We start from the raw sequence: 15,388 nt of genomic DNA, 5'->3' as shown, positions 1-15,388 counted from the left end.
ACCGTATTTTTCGCTCTATAAGACACACCAGACTACAAGACGCACCTAGTTTTTGGAGGAGGAAAACAAGAAAAAAATATTCTGATTCTCAGAAGCCAGAACAGCAAGAGGGATTGCTGCGCAGTGAAAGCAGCCATTCCTCTTGCTGTTCTGGCTTCTGTGATAGCTGTGCAGCCTGCATCCGCTCCATAAGACGCACACACATTTCCCCTTACTTTTTAGGAGGGAAAAAGTGAGTCTTATAGAGCAAAAAATACGGTATATACCGCCCTATATCCGCAGGTCTCAGGGCAGTTCACAAGATAAAATTACAATAAAAAACATGAAATACACAAAATAAAAACAAAAGCAACCCAATAACCCCATCCCAACACATTTTAAAAAGGCATTGGATGTTAATTAGCTAAAGGACTGGTTAAAGAGGAACTTTTTTTGCCTGGCGTCTAAAGGTGTATAATGAAGGCGCCTGGCAAACCTTTCTCAGGAGAGCATTCCTCAAATGGGGAGCCACCACAGAAAAGGTCCATTCTCCTGTTGCCACCCTCTAAACCTCTTGTGAAGGGGACACATGAAGAAGGGCCTTAGAATATGATATCAGGGTCTGGGTACGTTCACATAGAAAGAGGCAGTCCTTGAGATATAGCCTTAATTGGCTCAGGACCGCAATAAGTCAAAACCAGCACTTTAAATTGGGTACGGTAGCCGGTGCAGTCGGATCAGACATTATTTATTGAGCTATTTTTATTTTCCCCCTCCAGAAACATATTTTTGGGGAGAAGTAGCTTATAGTCAGTCAATTATCAGTAACAAATCCAAAAAAATAAGATAAATCATGCACAAATATGCATCATACCTTGAAGGCCAGCAAAACCTGGTTCACCTCTTAAGCCTTGCAGGCCTGGTAAACCGGGAAGACCTCTGTTGCCTGGAATTCCTGGAGGACCATAACTGTTGTCACCTAAAATGCCTTTTGGACCTTCAAGACCAGGAGGACCTGGCAACCCTGGAGCTCCATCCAGCCTTGGACCACTTTCACCTTGTGCACCTTGATCCCCAGTCTCACCCCTGAAACCTAGAGAATAATGAAATCTAGATGACATAGGCCCATTTGCTTAACTTGTTTAATTTCAACTTGTAATGATATCATTTGTTAAATAATGTAAAGAGAGCTTTCCTAGATCCATATAGTGCAGCAGCTTCTTTCCCAATCAGTGGCTAATCAGACACTTATGGGGAGGTCATAATTAGGCATGAAGACAGTAGCTCCTCCTCATTGTTTGCACCCAGGAACTGATATCAGTGGCATACTGTCTGTGAATGTATGACCTGGAGTCAGGCAGTTAGGTTGTGCATTCATAGCAGTGCCCAGAGGAGGGATGGCCACTGGGAAGAGTACCGAGAGAAGAAATGCCATGGGGCATGGTCTTCATCTGCCCCAGCTGCAACAAAACATGTCTTTCCCCTATCAGTATCTACAGCCACAGCAGATGCTGCATCTTCCAAAAGTTTGACTTCACCACCAAAGGCACACTCCTCCACTGTCCACCAAGACAGATGGATGACAACTCAAGCGCCTGTGAACCTGGAGATTGAATTTATCCATCATGGCTGTTAGATCTGTCCTCTGTCTGTTCACCTTATCCCTGTGAATTCATTCTAAGTATTGCAAACACTCAAAGCAATTTAACTGAGAGCAAGTGGAGATCGTCAGTATTTGGGATCACATTAATCCAGGGATAGCTGATCTTACCATCCCAGACCATTTGCTGTGCTGATGGGAGTTGTGATCCAATGGCATATTGCAGAGGTGGGTACTACATTTGCTACCCTGGATTAATCTACCTCTTTATTTAGTGCAAGTTTCTAACCTGATGAGATATTTTAGGCTATAGCAGTCTGGGACCTGAATCATTACTAGGAAATGTGTCTCAAACCAGCTCTTCAGAGCCTCAGGCAGAGGATTAAGATCTGCTTCCTGACTGGTTGCAACAAACATAAGAAGAGCCTTGCTGAATTATGCCAAAGACCCATCTAGTTTAGCATCCTGTCTTTATATTGTCCAACCAGATGCCCACGAGAACCCCACATATGGAACCTGAATCTCTTTTTCCAGCTTGTTATCAGCAGCTGGTATTCAGAAACATACTGCCTCAAACAGTGGAGGTAGAACCTAGCCATGATGGGTAGTAGCCACCAATAGTTCTCCATGAATTTATTTATTCCTCCTTAAAGTCATTCAGGTTGGGGGCCATCACTTCATCTTGTGGGAAACAAGATCTAATGGGATCCAAGCACTGGAGAAAAAGCATGTGAGCTACAATTCTTTTCTAAAACTGACTTTATTTAAATGATCTGACAACATTCAGGTGCTTCAGTTGCACAATAAGCATGAGGTTCAGAAGAAGAAAACAGAATATATATATAAATCACTCCATACCCATACTCAACAAATGAATACACCCTGCCCTTCTTTCACTTACCTTCTGGACCAGGATTGCCTGGTATTCCTGGTCTGCCCTGTTGACCTTTGAAGCCATCAAAACCATTGGGACCAGCTCGCCCAGGCTGCCCTCTCAATCCTTTCGGACCTGAATAGACAGATTGTGCACAGCTTAGTTCGATGCTTTCAAACCTTCTGTGGAACAAACCTAGCTAGATCCATTTTATAAATATAGGGGTTGAATTTTAAAAACATTTCAGGCGAGATCAATGCATTCTTATGACTGATAGGTTTCATGTTCACGCTACCTCATCATGCATACACATACGTTGTCTGGCAATGTGTATTTTCTGCCATTCAAGTCTCCATTTAAAAAAGACACCAGTCTGAGCAACTCTAATTCAACATTAAATAATAATTAATATTAAGTGATAACGTTAAGAGATAGGAAGTTCCAAGAAATTCAACTGGCAGGATGAAGAGTTATCCTAAAGCAATTGCAATGGAAAGTCAGTAAGTTCTCCATGTTTTCTGACTATCCAGGAGCTGGCCAAAGACAATAATACTTGTAAAGAACTACCACTTAGTCCATTTCTTTGGCTTTTACCAAACAAATGAAATACGGAGACAGATTTGACCCCTTATAATCATAGTTGTGCTCCAAAACCCATGGCAAAATGCTTCTGAGACTCATATTAGAGATTTTCCTTGGAGTACCACCCGGAGAGTATCTAAATGATATAAACATATAAGAGGAGCATACCAAACTTTATTTTTCCACCAAGTTCACCACCAGTGAAAAACAAAAGGTGTTTTTTGCATAGAGTATTAGGGAGGTTCTAGCCCTGCTTTTAATTTTAAGCTATCATTTATGATAACCTCGCATTTGTGTTTCTTTTCCAATCTTGAGAATTCTTACCCTACACCTCATTATTGTAAGTTTTAAATCACAGAAGTCTGTTTAATTCTGAATAACTTGAAGACATTAACAGCTTCCGTAGGAAGAATAGCACCTTCTTTCACTTTTGTAGTCATACCTGATATACCTTTAAAACCAGGTGCACCTGGATTCCCAGGGTATGCTGCTGCGTAAGGAAGAGTTGCACCTAGAAGAAAAGCAACCATCAATTGGTTTGACCCAACCTCTCAAACAACTGAACCAACAGAGTATTCTCTTTTCAGTGTAAAATACATACATTACCTTTTTCACCTTTTGGGCCAGGTGGTCCTCTAATACCCGGGCTTCCTGGACTTCCAGGCAGACCCCGGACACCTTGAGGACCCTGAATTCCAAAACCTGTTGGTCCTATTGGCCCTTTTGAGCCAGGAAGTCCAGGGGAACCAGGAAATCCCTTATCACCTGGCAAAGCTCTTCCATCAAGCCCCTGTAAACAATGAATACAAATGCACAATTCATATATTTGAACTCACTTCCAGCTGATCCCCTTAAATTCACCAGGTTTTCCAAAAGGGCCTTGAGATTCACTTGTTCACATCAGCTTACTCATGAGTAATATTTCCTTTTGAATGATGGACTTGTTAAATCAATGTTTTATTTCTGGGCTGGTCATGTCCTTATTGTTGGTTTTATTCGTGTTGTATCTCTATTGGAGGCTTTGCACTAGAACCCCATAATCTAACAACCACATCCGGGTGCAAAAGGCATACTGTTAGAAGTAAAGAACAGGGTGCCACTTAGCATGTTCTGAGCTTAGGAGCTGGCTTTGATTATAAGAACTGCGCAGAACTCTCAGCCCTTTCACACAGAGAGACAACTCCTGGTTAGTTTACTTCCTCATTGTTACAATGAAGGGGAAAAGAACTGTCAAAACAATCAGGTATACCTTAAAGCCCTTTTCACCAGGCAGTCCTAGTTCTCCATTCCTGCCAGCAATACCATTTCTTCCAGGAAATCCAGGCTCACCTTGAAGACCTCTTTGTCCTTTTATCCCTTTAAATTATGGAAATATTACAGTCAGTATGCAATATATGTATGTATGTATGTATGCATGCATGCATGCATGCTGTTGAAGACTATGGTACATGAATGTTTTAGGAAATGCCCCCAAACTGCTAGAAAACTGGGCAAACCAATAAGAATGCAGCTTTACAAAAAAGTTATAGGACAGTATTTTGCGTTTGGATAAAATGCATTTTTCTTACTAATTAGTGTTCAGAATATTAAAAGTTCTGTCTTAAAACAATGAATGCCAAGCCTGAGTTTTGGTATTTGTACAGGATTTTGTGCAGGAGGAATCAGAGAGGAGGAAAAAAATTAGCTTCTCCATTAATTATATAAGCTCAGAAACCTCCTCCTCCTCTTCTGTGGAATGCATTAGCCAAAGAAATTACTGAGGTGTCTATGATGAATGTGTGCAACTTCAGTCTTCTTCTTTTTTGAAAGAACGACCCTAAAAATCTTGCAATAAGATGAATAAGTGGATGAATGTGAACATTTCAAATGAAAAGTGGTTCATAGTGAATTAGGATGAGCAGAAAAACAGAAAGATGGTGCGAATGGAGATGCTTGACACAACTTAAACAAGAATCTTAGGGCAGTTGGTACCACTTTAACCAGGTAGTGAATTTTTCACAATGACATAAAGAGCAGAGTGCTGACCAGTGGAGGGACATGGAATAAGGAACAGACTGCACTAAGCTCATTGCATTGATAGATCACAAAAATGAGGAAATGGAAGACATACTCTAATTATGGCACTTACAGACTATAACTTTGGAGAAGAACTTCAGACAGATGGCTACTATTTATTACTCCCAGGGCAATTTGTTGGCTCTTTTGTGCGAAGCTTCTACACCACAAACACCACGCAATACAAAATTTGGATATACCATTGGAAGCAGTCCCCAAGTTTAAAGAAAAAACATCTCATGGGTTTAGTACGTTGTATAGTTACCTTTTATTCTTATTCTAGCTGGGTCACCCTTATCACCTTTTTCACCAGTCAACCCAAATGGACCTGGTATTCCCTTACAAGTGTTGAAATAAAAAAAAGTTATAGTCAATTGAAATAATAGCTGAGATCCGACAGCAAGTAAACATCTATTAGATGAGCAAGATGGGAGTGTGATGCTCTCTTTTTAAACTTACAACAAAGGTTATCTGGGTGCACTAGCGGACGAAGTTGGGGGTGGGGGGAGTGGTCCGCACCGGGTGCCATCCCTGGGGAGGGATGCCATTGCAGCTGCCCCCCCCCCGGGATGTGTGCCACTCGCCACACATCCCCGGGATGCTCGCCAGCCATGCCCCTGCCTGTTCGCCACTCCGGGTGCTGGAACATGTCGCTCCGCCACTGTCAGAGTGACACCATGAGTTTTCCCCATCCTACTCCCACAGGCGCCTTTCATCAAGATCTTTCCCAATGTTTTGCTCTCATGGCACACTGACAAGAACAGCAGAAGAATCCTGCTGGATCAGAGTATAGACCCATCTCGCCCAATATCCTGTTTCCAACACTGACCAACCACCAGTTGCCTATGGAGAACTTGCAAGCAGGACCTGAGCACAATAGCCCACTGTTGCTGTTCCCCCCCCCCAGTGACTGCTATTATACACAGGCACCACATCTAGTAGTGCTTGAAGGTCTTATTCTCCATGAACCCCCCTTTAAAGCCATCTGCATTGATGGTCATCACCACACCTTGAAGTAGCAAATCCCACAGTTTTAAGTATGCATTGTGTGATCCACCTGAACATTAGCATCAAAATGTGACAAAATAAAAGCCGAGTCCTCAGAAATAAGGAAAGAAATGTACAACATAAGGAAAGACCAATCTGCTCTGTGTATGCCAGAATATAAAATATTGCCTATAAGTTACTCACTGGGGAACCTGGTGGCCCTACTGCACCAGGTAAGCCTGGATCACCTGTTCTTCCATATTTTCCAGGTACCCCTACTTCTCCTTTTCTTCCAGGGATACCTGGTGGACCTCGTATTCCAGGTGCACCACAAGGACCAGCACCACATAAGCAGCTACTTGCACTCCCTGTATAGGAACAAAGGAAGCAGGGCTTTGGACCAGACAAATAATGCAAGTTCACAAAGCGATTATGACTTGTGTTTTTATCTCAAGGACAGTCATGGTTAAATTACATGATTTGATTGAGATGAGGCATTTGCTCTGTGAGGGATGCAGGTACTTGCCTTTCTCTCCTTTTGCACCTCTTTCTCCAGGTGATCCCTTCTGGCCTTTAGCGCCTGGTGCCCCAGGAGACCCTCTCCCAGTACAAGCCACACCTTGAAATTTTACAAAAGATATATTTTATTGTTTTAATTGGTTATATTTGCCTCCGTTCTTTAAAAAAAAAAGAAATAAACAGCCCGGCCTCGTTCTTAGAGCTGACATGTTAGACAGCTACAGGACCAGATGGTTACATCAGCAGAAGCCTGTTTGACTGCCAAAGTGATGCCCACTTCCTACTTAATAGGATATATATGTTCACCCATCCATCCTCTTCTCCATTTCTCCTGAAGTTTGGAACACTAAATTATTTATTATTATTATTATTATTATTATTATTATTATTATTATTATTATTATTATTATTATTTTATTCTCCTCACGCAATTCTACATTATATAGTACATAATCGTGTTACTGTTTTCAAACAATTGTTGCTGAAACTGTAGAACTAACTTGCTACGCAGAGCTAAAAAGGTAAAGGTAAAGGGACCCCTGACCATTAGGTCCAGTCGTGGCCGACTCTGGGGTTGCGGTGCACATCTCGCTTTATTGGCCGAGGGAGCCAGCGTACAGTTTCTGGGTCATGTGGCCAGCATGACTAAGCCGCTTCTGGCGAACCAAGGCAGCGCACGGAAACGCAGTTTACTTTCCCGCTGGAGTGGTACTTTATCTACTTGCACTTTGAGGTGCTTTTGAACTGCTAGGTTGGCAGGAGCAGGGACCGAGCAATGGGAGCTCATCCTGTTGCAGGGATTCAAACCGCCAACCTTCTGATCAGCAAGTCTTCGGCTCTGTGGTTTAACCCACAACGCCACCCGCTGACTGTAGAACTAACTTGCTACGCAGAGCTAGAGTTCTGCAATACAGAACTGAGTGGAGTAAATTAAGATTCCTTTAGACATATTCCCCCCTCACACACACATTCCATATGCAGTTGATAGATCATTGGGCAACATACAAAAATATTATTCCCACAATCCACCTTCAGAGTTCACTTCTTCAAAGTAGGAGGTTATTATTTCTAATAAAGAAGCAGCGAGAAGGAGGAGGGTATTTAGCCCTTCTTTCCACCTGTTTCTTTTCTCCCTCAGCTTCCCCCCAGATGCTTTATCTTTGGCTGAGGCTCTGTTGCAATGCAAACATCAGTGGGGGGGGGGAGGCCTATACTGGAAGGGGAAAGCCTTCCTCTTAAAGCTTCTTCCAGAGGTGACTCATGAGGGTAGTGAGGCAGAGGCTGCAAAGTCTTCCTGGCAGCAGCACTGTGGTCACCAAGATGGTGTGAGGGAGAGACTTTGGGGGAGTTCTGGCCCAGCAGTGGCCTTGCAGATGCACACATATTAGCTGGGCTACCACTACCAACCTGAAACAACCCTGATCTCACTGCCACCTGCACACCACCATCCTGATAAGTGCAGCACTGTTACCATTGCCTCTGCCCCTCCTCATAAGCCTCCTTCCTTGCTGGTGTTTGTGGTTTCCTGGTATTACTCCACCTTGGATAAATGGAAGCCAGGTTTTGAAGACAAATAGTGAAGGCAATAAGCCTGGTTCTCCCATATCTGGAATGATTACTGTTATTAGTGCTTGGTAAATTACTATTGCTGAATATTAGGGGTAGGAAACCAGTTTGGTCCACAAGGCCATTTCCCCCAAACCCCACCCACTTGTCAACCCCCTACCAATTACATGCCTGTCATTCGTGATGCTAAGCTGATTATCGGAGGGAGAACAAGGCTCAATTCTGTACGTGTTTGTTCCCAGGACTGAGCAGAACTGAACTTAAATGCAAGGTTTTTTCTCCCTCCGCTCCCCTTCAAATGATGGGGAGGAAGAGAAAGAACGCTCTGCAAACCCTACGCTCAGTGCTTCCCAAAGTGCCAACCATAGGGCTGGCAAAGCCTCTTGCACTGAAGTTTCCGAGCACCGAACAATCATCTGGTTGTTGGGGACTTGGGAACCCTGTGCAAGGGATTACATAACTGGCAAGGGTTGTCATGCCCACCTATCAAAGTTGGCCCACCCCTCTTATAAAGAAATGAGTGGAATTATAGTCAATAATAATATTACACACATACATACACACAGTGGTACCTCAGTTTACAAACTTAATCAGTTCCGGAAGTCCGTTCTTAAACCGAAACAGTTCTTAAACCTAGGTGCGCTTTCCCTAATGAGGCCTCCCGCCACTGTGCCCTTCCACCATTTGGATTCCATTCTTAGACCGAGGTAAAGTTCACAAACTGGGACACTACTTCCGGTTTTGCGGAGCTCGTGAACCAAATCGTTCATAAACAAGGCCATCTTTAAACCGAGGTACCAGTGTGTGTGTGTGTGTGTGTGTGTGTGTGTGTAAGTAATCTTCAAGTTGAAATATTTTTGTTCAATGTTCAATGTATTTTGCTCATCTTACCAGGTGGTCCAGGCAAGCCCTGCTTTCCTGGTGTTCCTGGAAAACCCGGCAACCCTGGAGAGCCAGGCCTTCCTAGTGCCATGTCAGCTATAGCAGGGAGACCAGGGTCACCTCGAAAGCCCTGAGGCCCTTGTACTCCCAATATACCTTTGGGACCAGGGATACCTATGGAGGAGGAGAAGAAAGAACAAGTCATGGAGTCTTGTAGAAGTCATAGAGAAGCCATCTATGGGAGAAGCTGCATTTGGGGTGTGACATTCTAAAACTCAAATTATTTGAGCTACACCTCACTGAATATTCTAGAACAGGGATGGGAAACCTGTGGAGCCTCCAGATATTGTAAGATTCCAACTCGCATCAACCCCAACCAGTGTGGCTAATGGCAAAAGTTGATGTGAGTTATGGCCAAGCAACATTTGAAGGCCCAGTTATCTAGGATAATGGATTCCTTATGTTTTAAACTAATATTTCCTTCTGATAGTCTGGCATGGCTTGAAAGGGAAGCTCAATTGATCTCCAAATTCCTGTTCAAGTGATTTCCTCAACCGTAGCAATTATCTTCAAACTATTTGTTCTAAAGCACACAAGAAAACTGAACTGCAAATCACAGGTTTTGGCGTTTCATTCTTTTCTTTTTCTTAATAGTTGTAAAACAGCACAAAACAGTCTTACCAGTTTGGATTACAACACTGGCACATGCTCTGGAAACAATAGGTTGGCATTGCGTCTCGGAGTATTTCTTGCCCTAGGAATTCTGGGTTGACCTTAAGTTCCCATTGAAATCAATGGCCCTCAAGTTAAGACATGGCAGTTTTGTCCCACTGATTTAACAAGAAACTGCATTAGACCAAAGGCCCACCTAGTCCTGGGTTCTGTTCCCACAGCTGCCTATCAGATTTCTACTGGAAGACTACAAGCAGAATATGAGTGCAATTGCACTTTACTGTTCATGTTCTCTAGCAACTAGTATTCAGAGGCAGCATGCAACTCACCAGGGTTTCAGTTAGCAAGCCTTTGTCAGCCGTATTTGGAGACGCCAGGAATTCAGCCTGGGACTTTCTGAATTAAAGACAAATGTTCTACCACTGAACTTTAATTCAAAGCAGTGAACTCCCAGGTAAATGTGTGCAGGATGCAATCCTACATACACTTACCTGGAAGTAAGCCCCACTGAACAAAATGGAATGTATTTTTGACTGGATTTGCATAGGATTTCACTGGGAACGAAAAAAAGGCTCATTTCCCATTTACTGCCTACCTAACTTCAGCAAGCAAAGGAACCGAAATAAAAGTATTGCCAGATGGTCTTAAAGCATTGGCAGGTTCAGCATATGTGAACAAAGTGTTAAGTCCTCTTATTAGTAGCATTTGTATCCATAGTTATCATAAAAGCAGAGAGAGGTTCGTATTCTTTATGTCCCCATGTTCAAAGCTAGCTGCAAACTATAAATTCAGTAGGAAGCTTAAAGATAAATGTAGTGGAAGAGATAATCTTTAACAGTTCTATCAATTCATCAGGCACATGGAGTTCTCCTTGCAGTAATTGTTTTATTTAGAAAAAGTGGAGAAAAACAGAAGCTTCAATCTGTCTAAAGATGGCCTCTAAACACTGCCCCCAATGGACTGAGGAAAGCCTTTTGTTTGAAAGATCATGCTCCAAATTGTTGAGGTGATTCTTTTGATCAATATACCTACATCTACTATACAGCATTATAAATTACACTACATATTTTGTTTGTTTATTTGGCATCGTTTGTTTGTTTATTTGGCATCCAGGCACCTCTTAAGATGCCATCACCAAATCTGGCATGATCCTGAAATTGAGGAATGGATTTTTGTCTATATTTGGAAACTGTTTTGAATCAAAATGGCCATTCCAAATTGCACTGATCAGGACACCTCTGAAGACGTCATCACAGATTTTTGCAGGATGGCTCCTAAGATCAAGGAGCAGGTTTTGTCTAAGATTGGGTGCCAGGATTGGGCCTTTCAAAAGGGAACTGTTTTTAACCAAATTTTGGCATATTATAGTTTACCCAACGGTGTTAGAATGATTAAGAAACTAAAAAAAGAAAATCAATTTAAAGATCTTATTATGTTTTGGTTTCTTAGAATATCTGAGCAGCACTGGTGTTGTCTAATATGGACCACTTGGGGGTGTTACCACCTGGAGTAACTACAGAAACCTGAGGAAGCCCAGTGGGCAGCAATTTGCCACACCTTTGTTCAATTCCTAGCCCACCCCTCCTTTTTTCAACAATCTTATTAAGGCAATGAAATCCTTATAAAGGCTAAATGTTCAACCTGAGCGAATACCTTGAACAATCAAGATGCTTTAACACATTTGCTGCTCATATGGTTATTTAAAACCTGCCAACTCACTACATCTAAAAAAAAAAAAAAAAAAAATTCTGTATAAACTCTTACTATAATGCTTAGAAATGCACAGACATAACTATGAAAAGGCTGCTACAGATGATTTTTATCCTGGGATGTGTCAGCATAACCTTTATGGAAAGAAGCGAAAGCTGGTGATAGAACTTTCTTTTACCCTAAACATAAACTTACTGGCTCCATCTTCCCCTTGCCTGCCAAAAGCACCAGGAGGGCCCATCAACCCATCTGCCCCCACATTTCCAGGAGGTCCAGGGTCTCCAGGGTCTCCTTGAAGACCTGTAGGAGATCATTGGAAAATGTGGTGGTTGTTGTTAACATAATTGTATGTTACCATGAATTGTATTAAATGTGCATTGAATTGTTTAATATTAGGTAAACCTTTTATTCCAGGGCGTGGTATTCCTCGAGGTCCTGGTGGACCTGGCAGCCCACTGTCTCCTGGGTCCCCCTGTAAGAATTTAAAGGTTTATTGCAATGTAACAACATTGTACCTATAGAAGCCCAAGGGAAACAATTAACTGTGATAGTGAGAGGTAATGGAATGAATTAAAATAACCCCTCTGCTCTGCTACAGAATGGTATAAATTCCACATAAGCTTGATACAGTATAAACACAGATATATAAAGAACCTTCTGCATTTGAGACCTGACCTTAATTCCTGGAAGCCCATCCTCTCCAGGAAATCCAGCCATTCCAGTTTCACCCTGAAATAAACAATATTTGTTTGTCCCTTAAGAACGCTTATCGTGCAAATAGGTTACACTGTAATTAATGGGACTTAATGGGGATAACTGTGTAAGACATTATCCCAAATTGGTTAATCTGTGACAATTCATGCACTTCAAGTGAAGTTTCGTTGACAAGGTTTGCTAGCTCAGAGCCGAACAACCACCATTACGCAGACTCTCAAAAACAGGTCTGAAATTGTGGGGGTTTAGCAGGTAAAAGAAATTCCAAACATTTAAAAAATGTTTTTAAAATACACCAGCACTGATTCATCTTACAAAATAAGGGAAGGTGTGTGTGCTATGGATATGGATGCTATAATTAGGTTTATTTTATTAGTAAATTATAGACATTGTTTATGTTTTATTTATAAATATATGCTACCTTGCTTCCTGGAATTCCTGATGATCCATAAGAACCTGGACTCCCCTATGGAAAAGGACAGAGACAAAAAGGTATAATATTAGGTATTTTTAACACCCTGATTATGATGAACACATTGGGTTAGACCAAGGGTTGCCAATGTGGTGCCCTCCAGAAATTATGAACTACAACTCCCATCATCCCTGACCATTAGCCACCTTGACTGAGGCTGATGGGAGTTGTGGCCCACAACAGCTGGAGGGCACCATGTTGGTTGCCCCAGAGTTACATAAATCCCTGTTGTATTTGCATAAGGTGCCTTTATCCAACTTTGGGCCAATTCTCCCCTCCCATAGTGATCCCCCCATTCTCCATCCGACAACATTTTGGGAGGTTGCAGTGGGGAAGAGTTGATGGGAAAATTCATTTCCGCATGTTTTCTTCCACTAACAGTTCTCAGAACCCAACTCATTGGAGATAAATTCTATTGAACTCAGTATGCTGTATCTCAGCATATTGGCCCTACTTCAGCAAAAATTAATTGTATAAATACCTTGCAATGTTGCCTAAGCCATATCTGGCCATTCTCCCCCTCTCTCTCTCTAGTACACGTACACACACACACACACACACACACCACTCTGTGAGGTTCAGAGCGAGATGAGCTAATAGGCCCTACCCAGTCCATCATGACCAGTGATGCGAACTTGAATAAAATATTGGGAAGGCCCAGGTAAGCCCCACGCTGCATAATTGATCACATGATGTGGTGCATGCACACCATTCGAATGGCAATGGCCATCAACTTGGGGGGGGGCATAATTTTTTTTATTGGGGGGTGAAGGGTCATCGGCCCCTAGGGGCTGGCTCCTATGATCATGACCCCATCACAGCCTTTATTGTCTACTGGCAAGGGAAACCTCTGTAGCAGGGAGCTCCCTCTACTTTTGGAGGCTTCCAAGGAATCTAGAACTGTGGAAGATTACAGTTCTAGACCATGCTAATGGTAATCACCAGGAGGGGATGCCCAGATAGGGCTGTAATTAGGAGCAATATGAGAAACTAAATTAAACTTTTTTTTTACTTCAAATATCTTCTTTTTATAGATCTTGCCCAAGATGTCTAATGGCAGAAAAACATGTTAATGATAAATGGAACAATCTGCATTCAAAACCAAAGACAGTACTCCAAAAGCACCCCACAATCCTGAGCTATATACTGAAATGTTGTATCTTGTGCAGCCCTGTGACAAAACCTCTTGAGACTAAGATCAAAAAGCCAAACTCCCATTAATAAAAGGCTGCAGTTAATAATATAATACAAACAAAATGACTTTGAGGTTCAGAGTCTCCTTTATATATTCAGATTTAATTACTCCAGGATATGTGGTCTTAGGATGTCAAAATCAGACATAAGCCACAGTCTAGTTCCATGTGCCTAGCGAAGTTCAAATGTGTGCTTCTTGAACAACGCACACACAGAGAGAGAGACTCCAAATAGCAAACAAAGTTTAGTGGTTTGATTTAAACATCAGGGCCATCTTGCTCAATGAAAACAGTCCCACTAGATATGCATAGATCAGCTGGCATTCCTACAGTAGGTTTGCAATAACAATTCTTTAAAAGCAACAAAAGCTTCAACAGAATCTTCTCAAAACTGATACAGACTATAATAATAAAAATTAAATATTGCATTGGTAGTATGAAAGTTATTGTATAGTTAAATTGCCTTTCTAGTATTTATAAGCCAGGAATAGTCAACATGGTGCCCCTCTGGGTGTTGATGAATGACAGTTTCAATTATCCCCAACCATTGTCTATGCTAGTTGGAGCTCATGGGAGCTTCTGTCCAGTAAACTTCTGGAAGGCATCACACTGGCAACCACTACTTAAAAGCCATGTATAAATGGTAACTATATTGGCTTATTCTAAAACTTCCTCACCCGCAATCCAGGAAAGCCAGGAATCCCCCTTTCACCCTTCTCTCCAATTCCAAGTGAACCCTGTTTTATGCAAAACAAAAAACAGTCAAATTACTTCAAATAAGAAACACAATTTCTATTACACAGTTCACTTGTTTGGGGTTCACCTATATAGATCTGGGACTGGGGTGTGTGTGGACCATGCTATGCAGGGCTTTTTTCCAGCAGGAACTCATCAGAACTCAGTTCTACCACCTCTCAGGTGGACACCATTGCCATTATAAGAGAGCAAGGAAGGTGTTTGCGGTGAGTTCCGACACCTCTTTTTTGGAAGTTCTTCAGTTGCTGTATTCAAGGCGAGGGACAAATTTGCCCTTCAGGCTAACTGGGCTTATCTGAAGCTTTTGCCCATTTTATAGCAATTGTCACAAATTACTGGATTATAAGGCATTGGGTTGGATCCTTAATCTAAGCAAGCAGTGACCACTCCACGGTCTCAGGGTAGCCCCTTAACAGGAGCCTCGGGGAGGTGCTTCTTGTCCAGATGCCCAGCTCAGGGATTGATGGGCCATAGCACCTCAAATTGTGAACCTACAGGTTACCTGGATATGATACACATCATAGTGCAACCCTTAAACTTGGTAAAACCTGCCAATCATCAATCAGATGTTGGGCTGGTTGATTTCAGGATACACAACCAATACCGATGCCAAAACAGACTGACCTCTGTTCTCAATAAAGCTGTGGTATGTTTAAACCCCAATGCTGCTGTCCTGTATCTTATTGCAATTAATGTTCTACATGGTGCCCTCCCTGCCCATGGCTCCACTGGGCCTGCAAATAAACATCCAGTGGTGCAAAGAACAGCTCATCCAGAGTTCAACCAGCAATAGCTTCACAGCCTGGGAATGACAGGGACGGAGGACA

At 42.3% G+C, this 15,388-nt stretch overlaps 1 protein-coding gene across 3 annotated transcripts in view; it reads right to left on the bottom strand.

The window, feature by feature from the left end:
* Positions 1-15,388, bottom strand: part of COL4A4 (collagen type IV alpha 4 chain) — a 66,016-nt gene that overhangs the window by 21,033 nt on the left and 29,595 nt on the right. For all 3 annotated transcript variants that reach the window (XM_081910295.1, XM_081910293.1, XM_081910294.1), the window contains 14 exons: positions 14,483-14,542; positions 12,562-12,606; positions 12,102-12,155; positions 11,829-11,898; positions 11,622-11,726; positions 9,054-9,218; positions 6,600-6,696; positions 6,282-6,441; positions 5,356-5,428; positions 4,285-4,391; positions 3,642-3,825; positions 3,478-3,546; positions 2,481-2,588; positions 854-1,072 (listed from right to left, as the gene is read on the bottom strand). In XM_081910295.1, coding sequence (XP_081766421.1) covers positions 854-1,072; positions 2,481-2,588; positions 3,478-3,546; positions 3,642-3,825; positions 4,285-4,391; positions 5,356-5,428; positions 6,282-6,441; positions 6,600-6,696; positions 9,054-9,218; positions 11,622-11,726; positions 11,829-11,898; positions 12,102-12,155; positions 12,562-12,606; positions 14,483-14,542 — 1,516 coding nt within the window. The remainder of the gene's footprint in view (positions 1-853; positions 1,073-2,480; positions 2,589-3,477; positions 3,547-3,641; positions 3,826-4,284; positions 4,392-5,355; positions 5,429-6,281; positions 6,442-6,599; positions 6,697-9,053; positions 9,219-11,621; positions 11,727-11,828; positions 11,899-12,101; positions 12,156-12,561; positions 12,607-14,482; positions 14,543-15,388) is intronic.

The sequence above is a fragment of the Podarcis melisellensis genome (genome assembly GCF_964234715.1).
Source record: "Podarcis melisellensis genome assembly, chromosome: 5".
Lineage (NCBI taxonomy): Eukaryota > Metazoa > Chordata > Lepidosauria > Squamata > Lacertidae > Podarcis > Podarcis melisellensis.
Note: the sequence above shows the minus strand (reverse complement) of the source record. Positions and strands in the feature narration are given on the sequence as shown.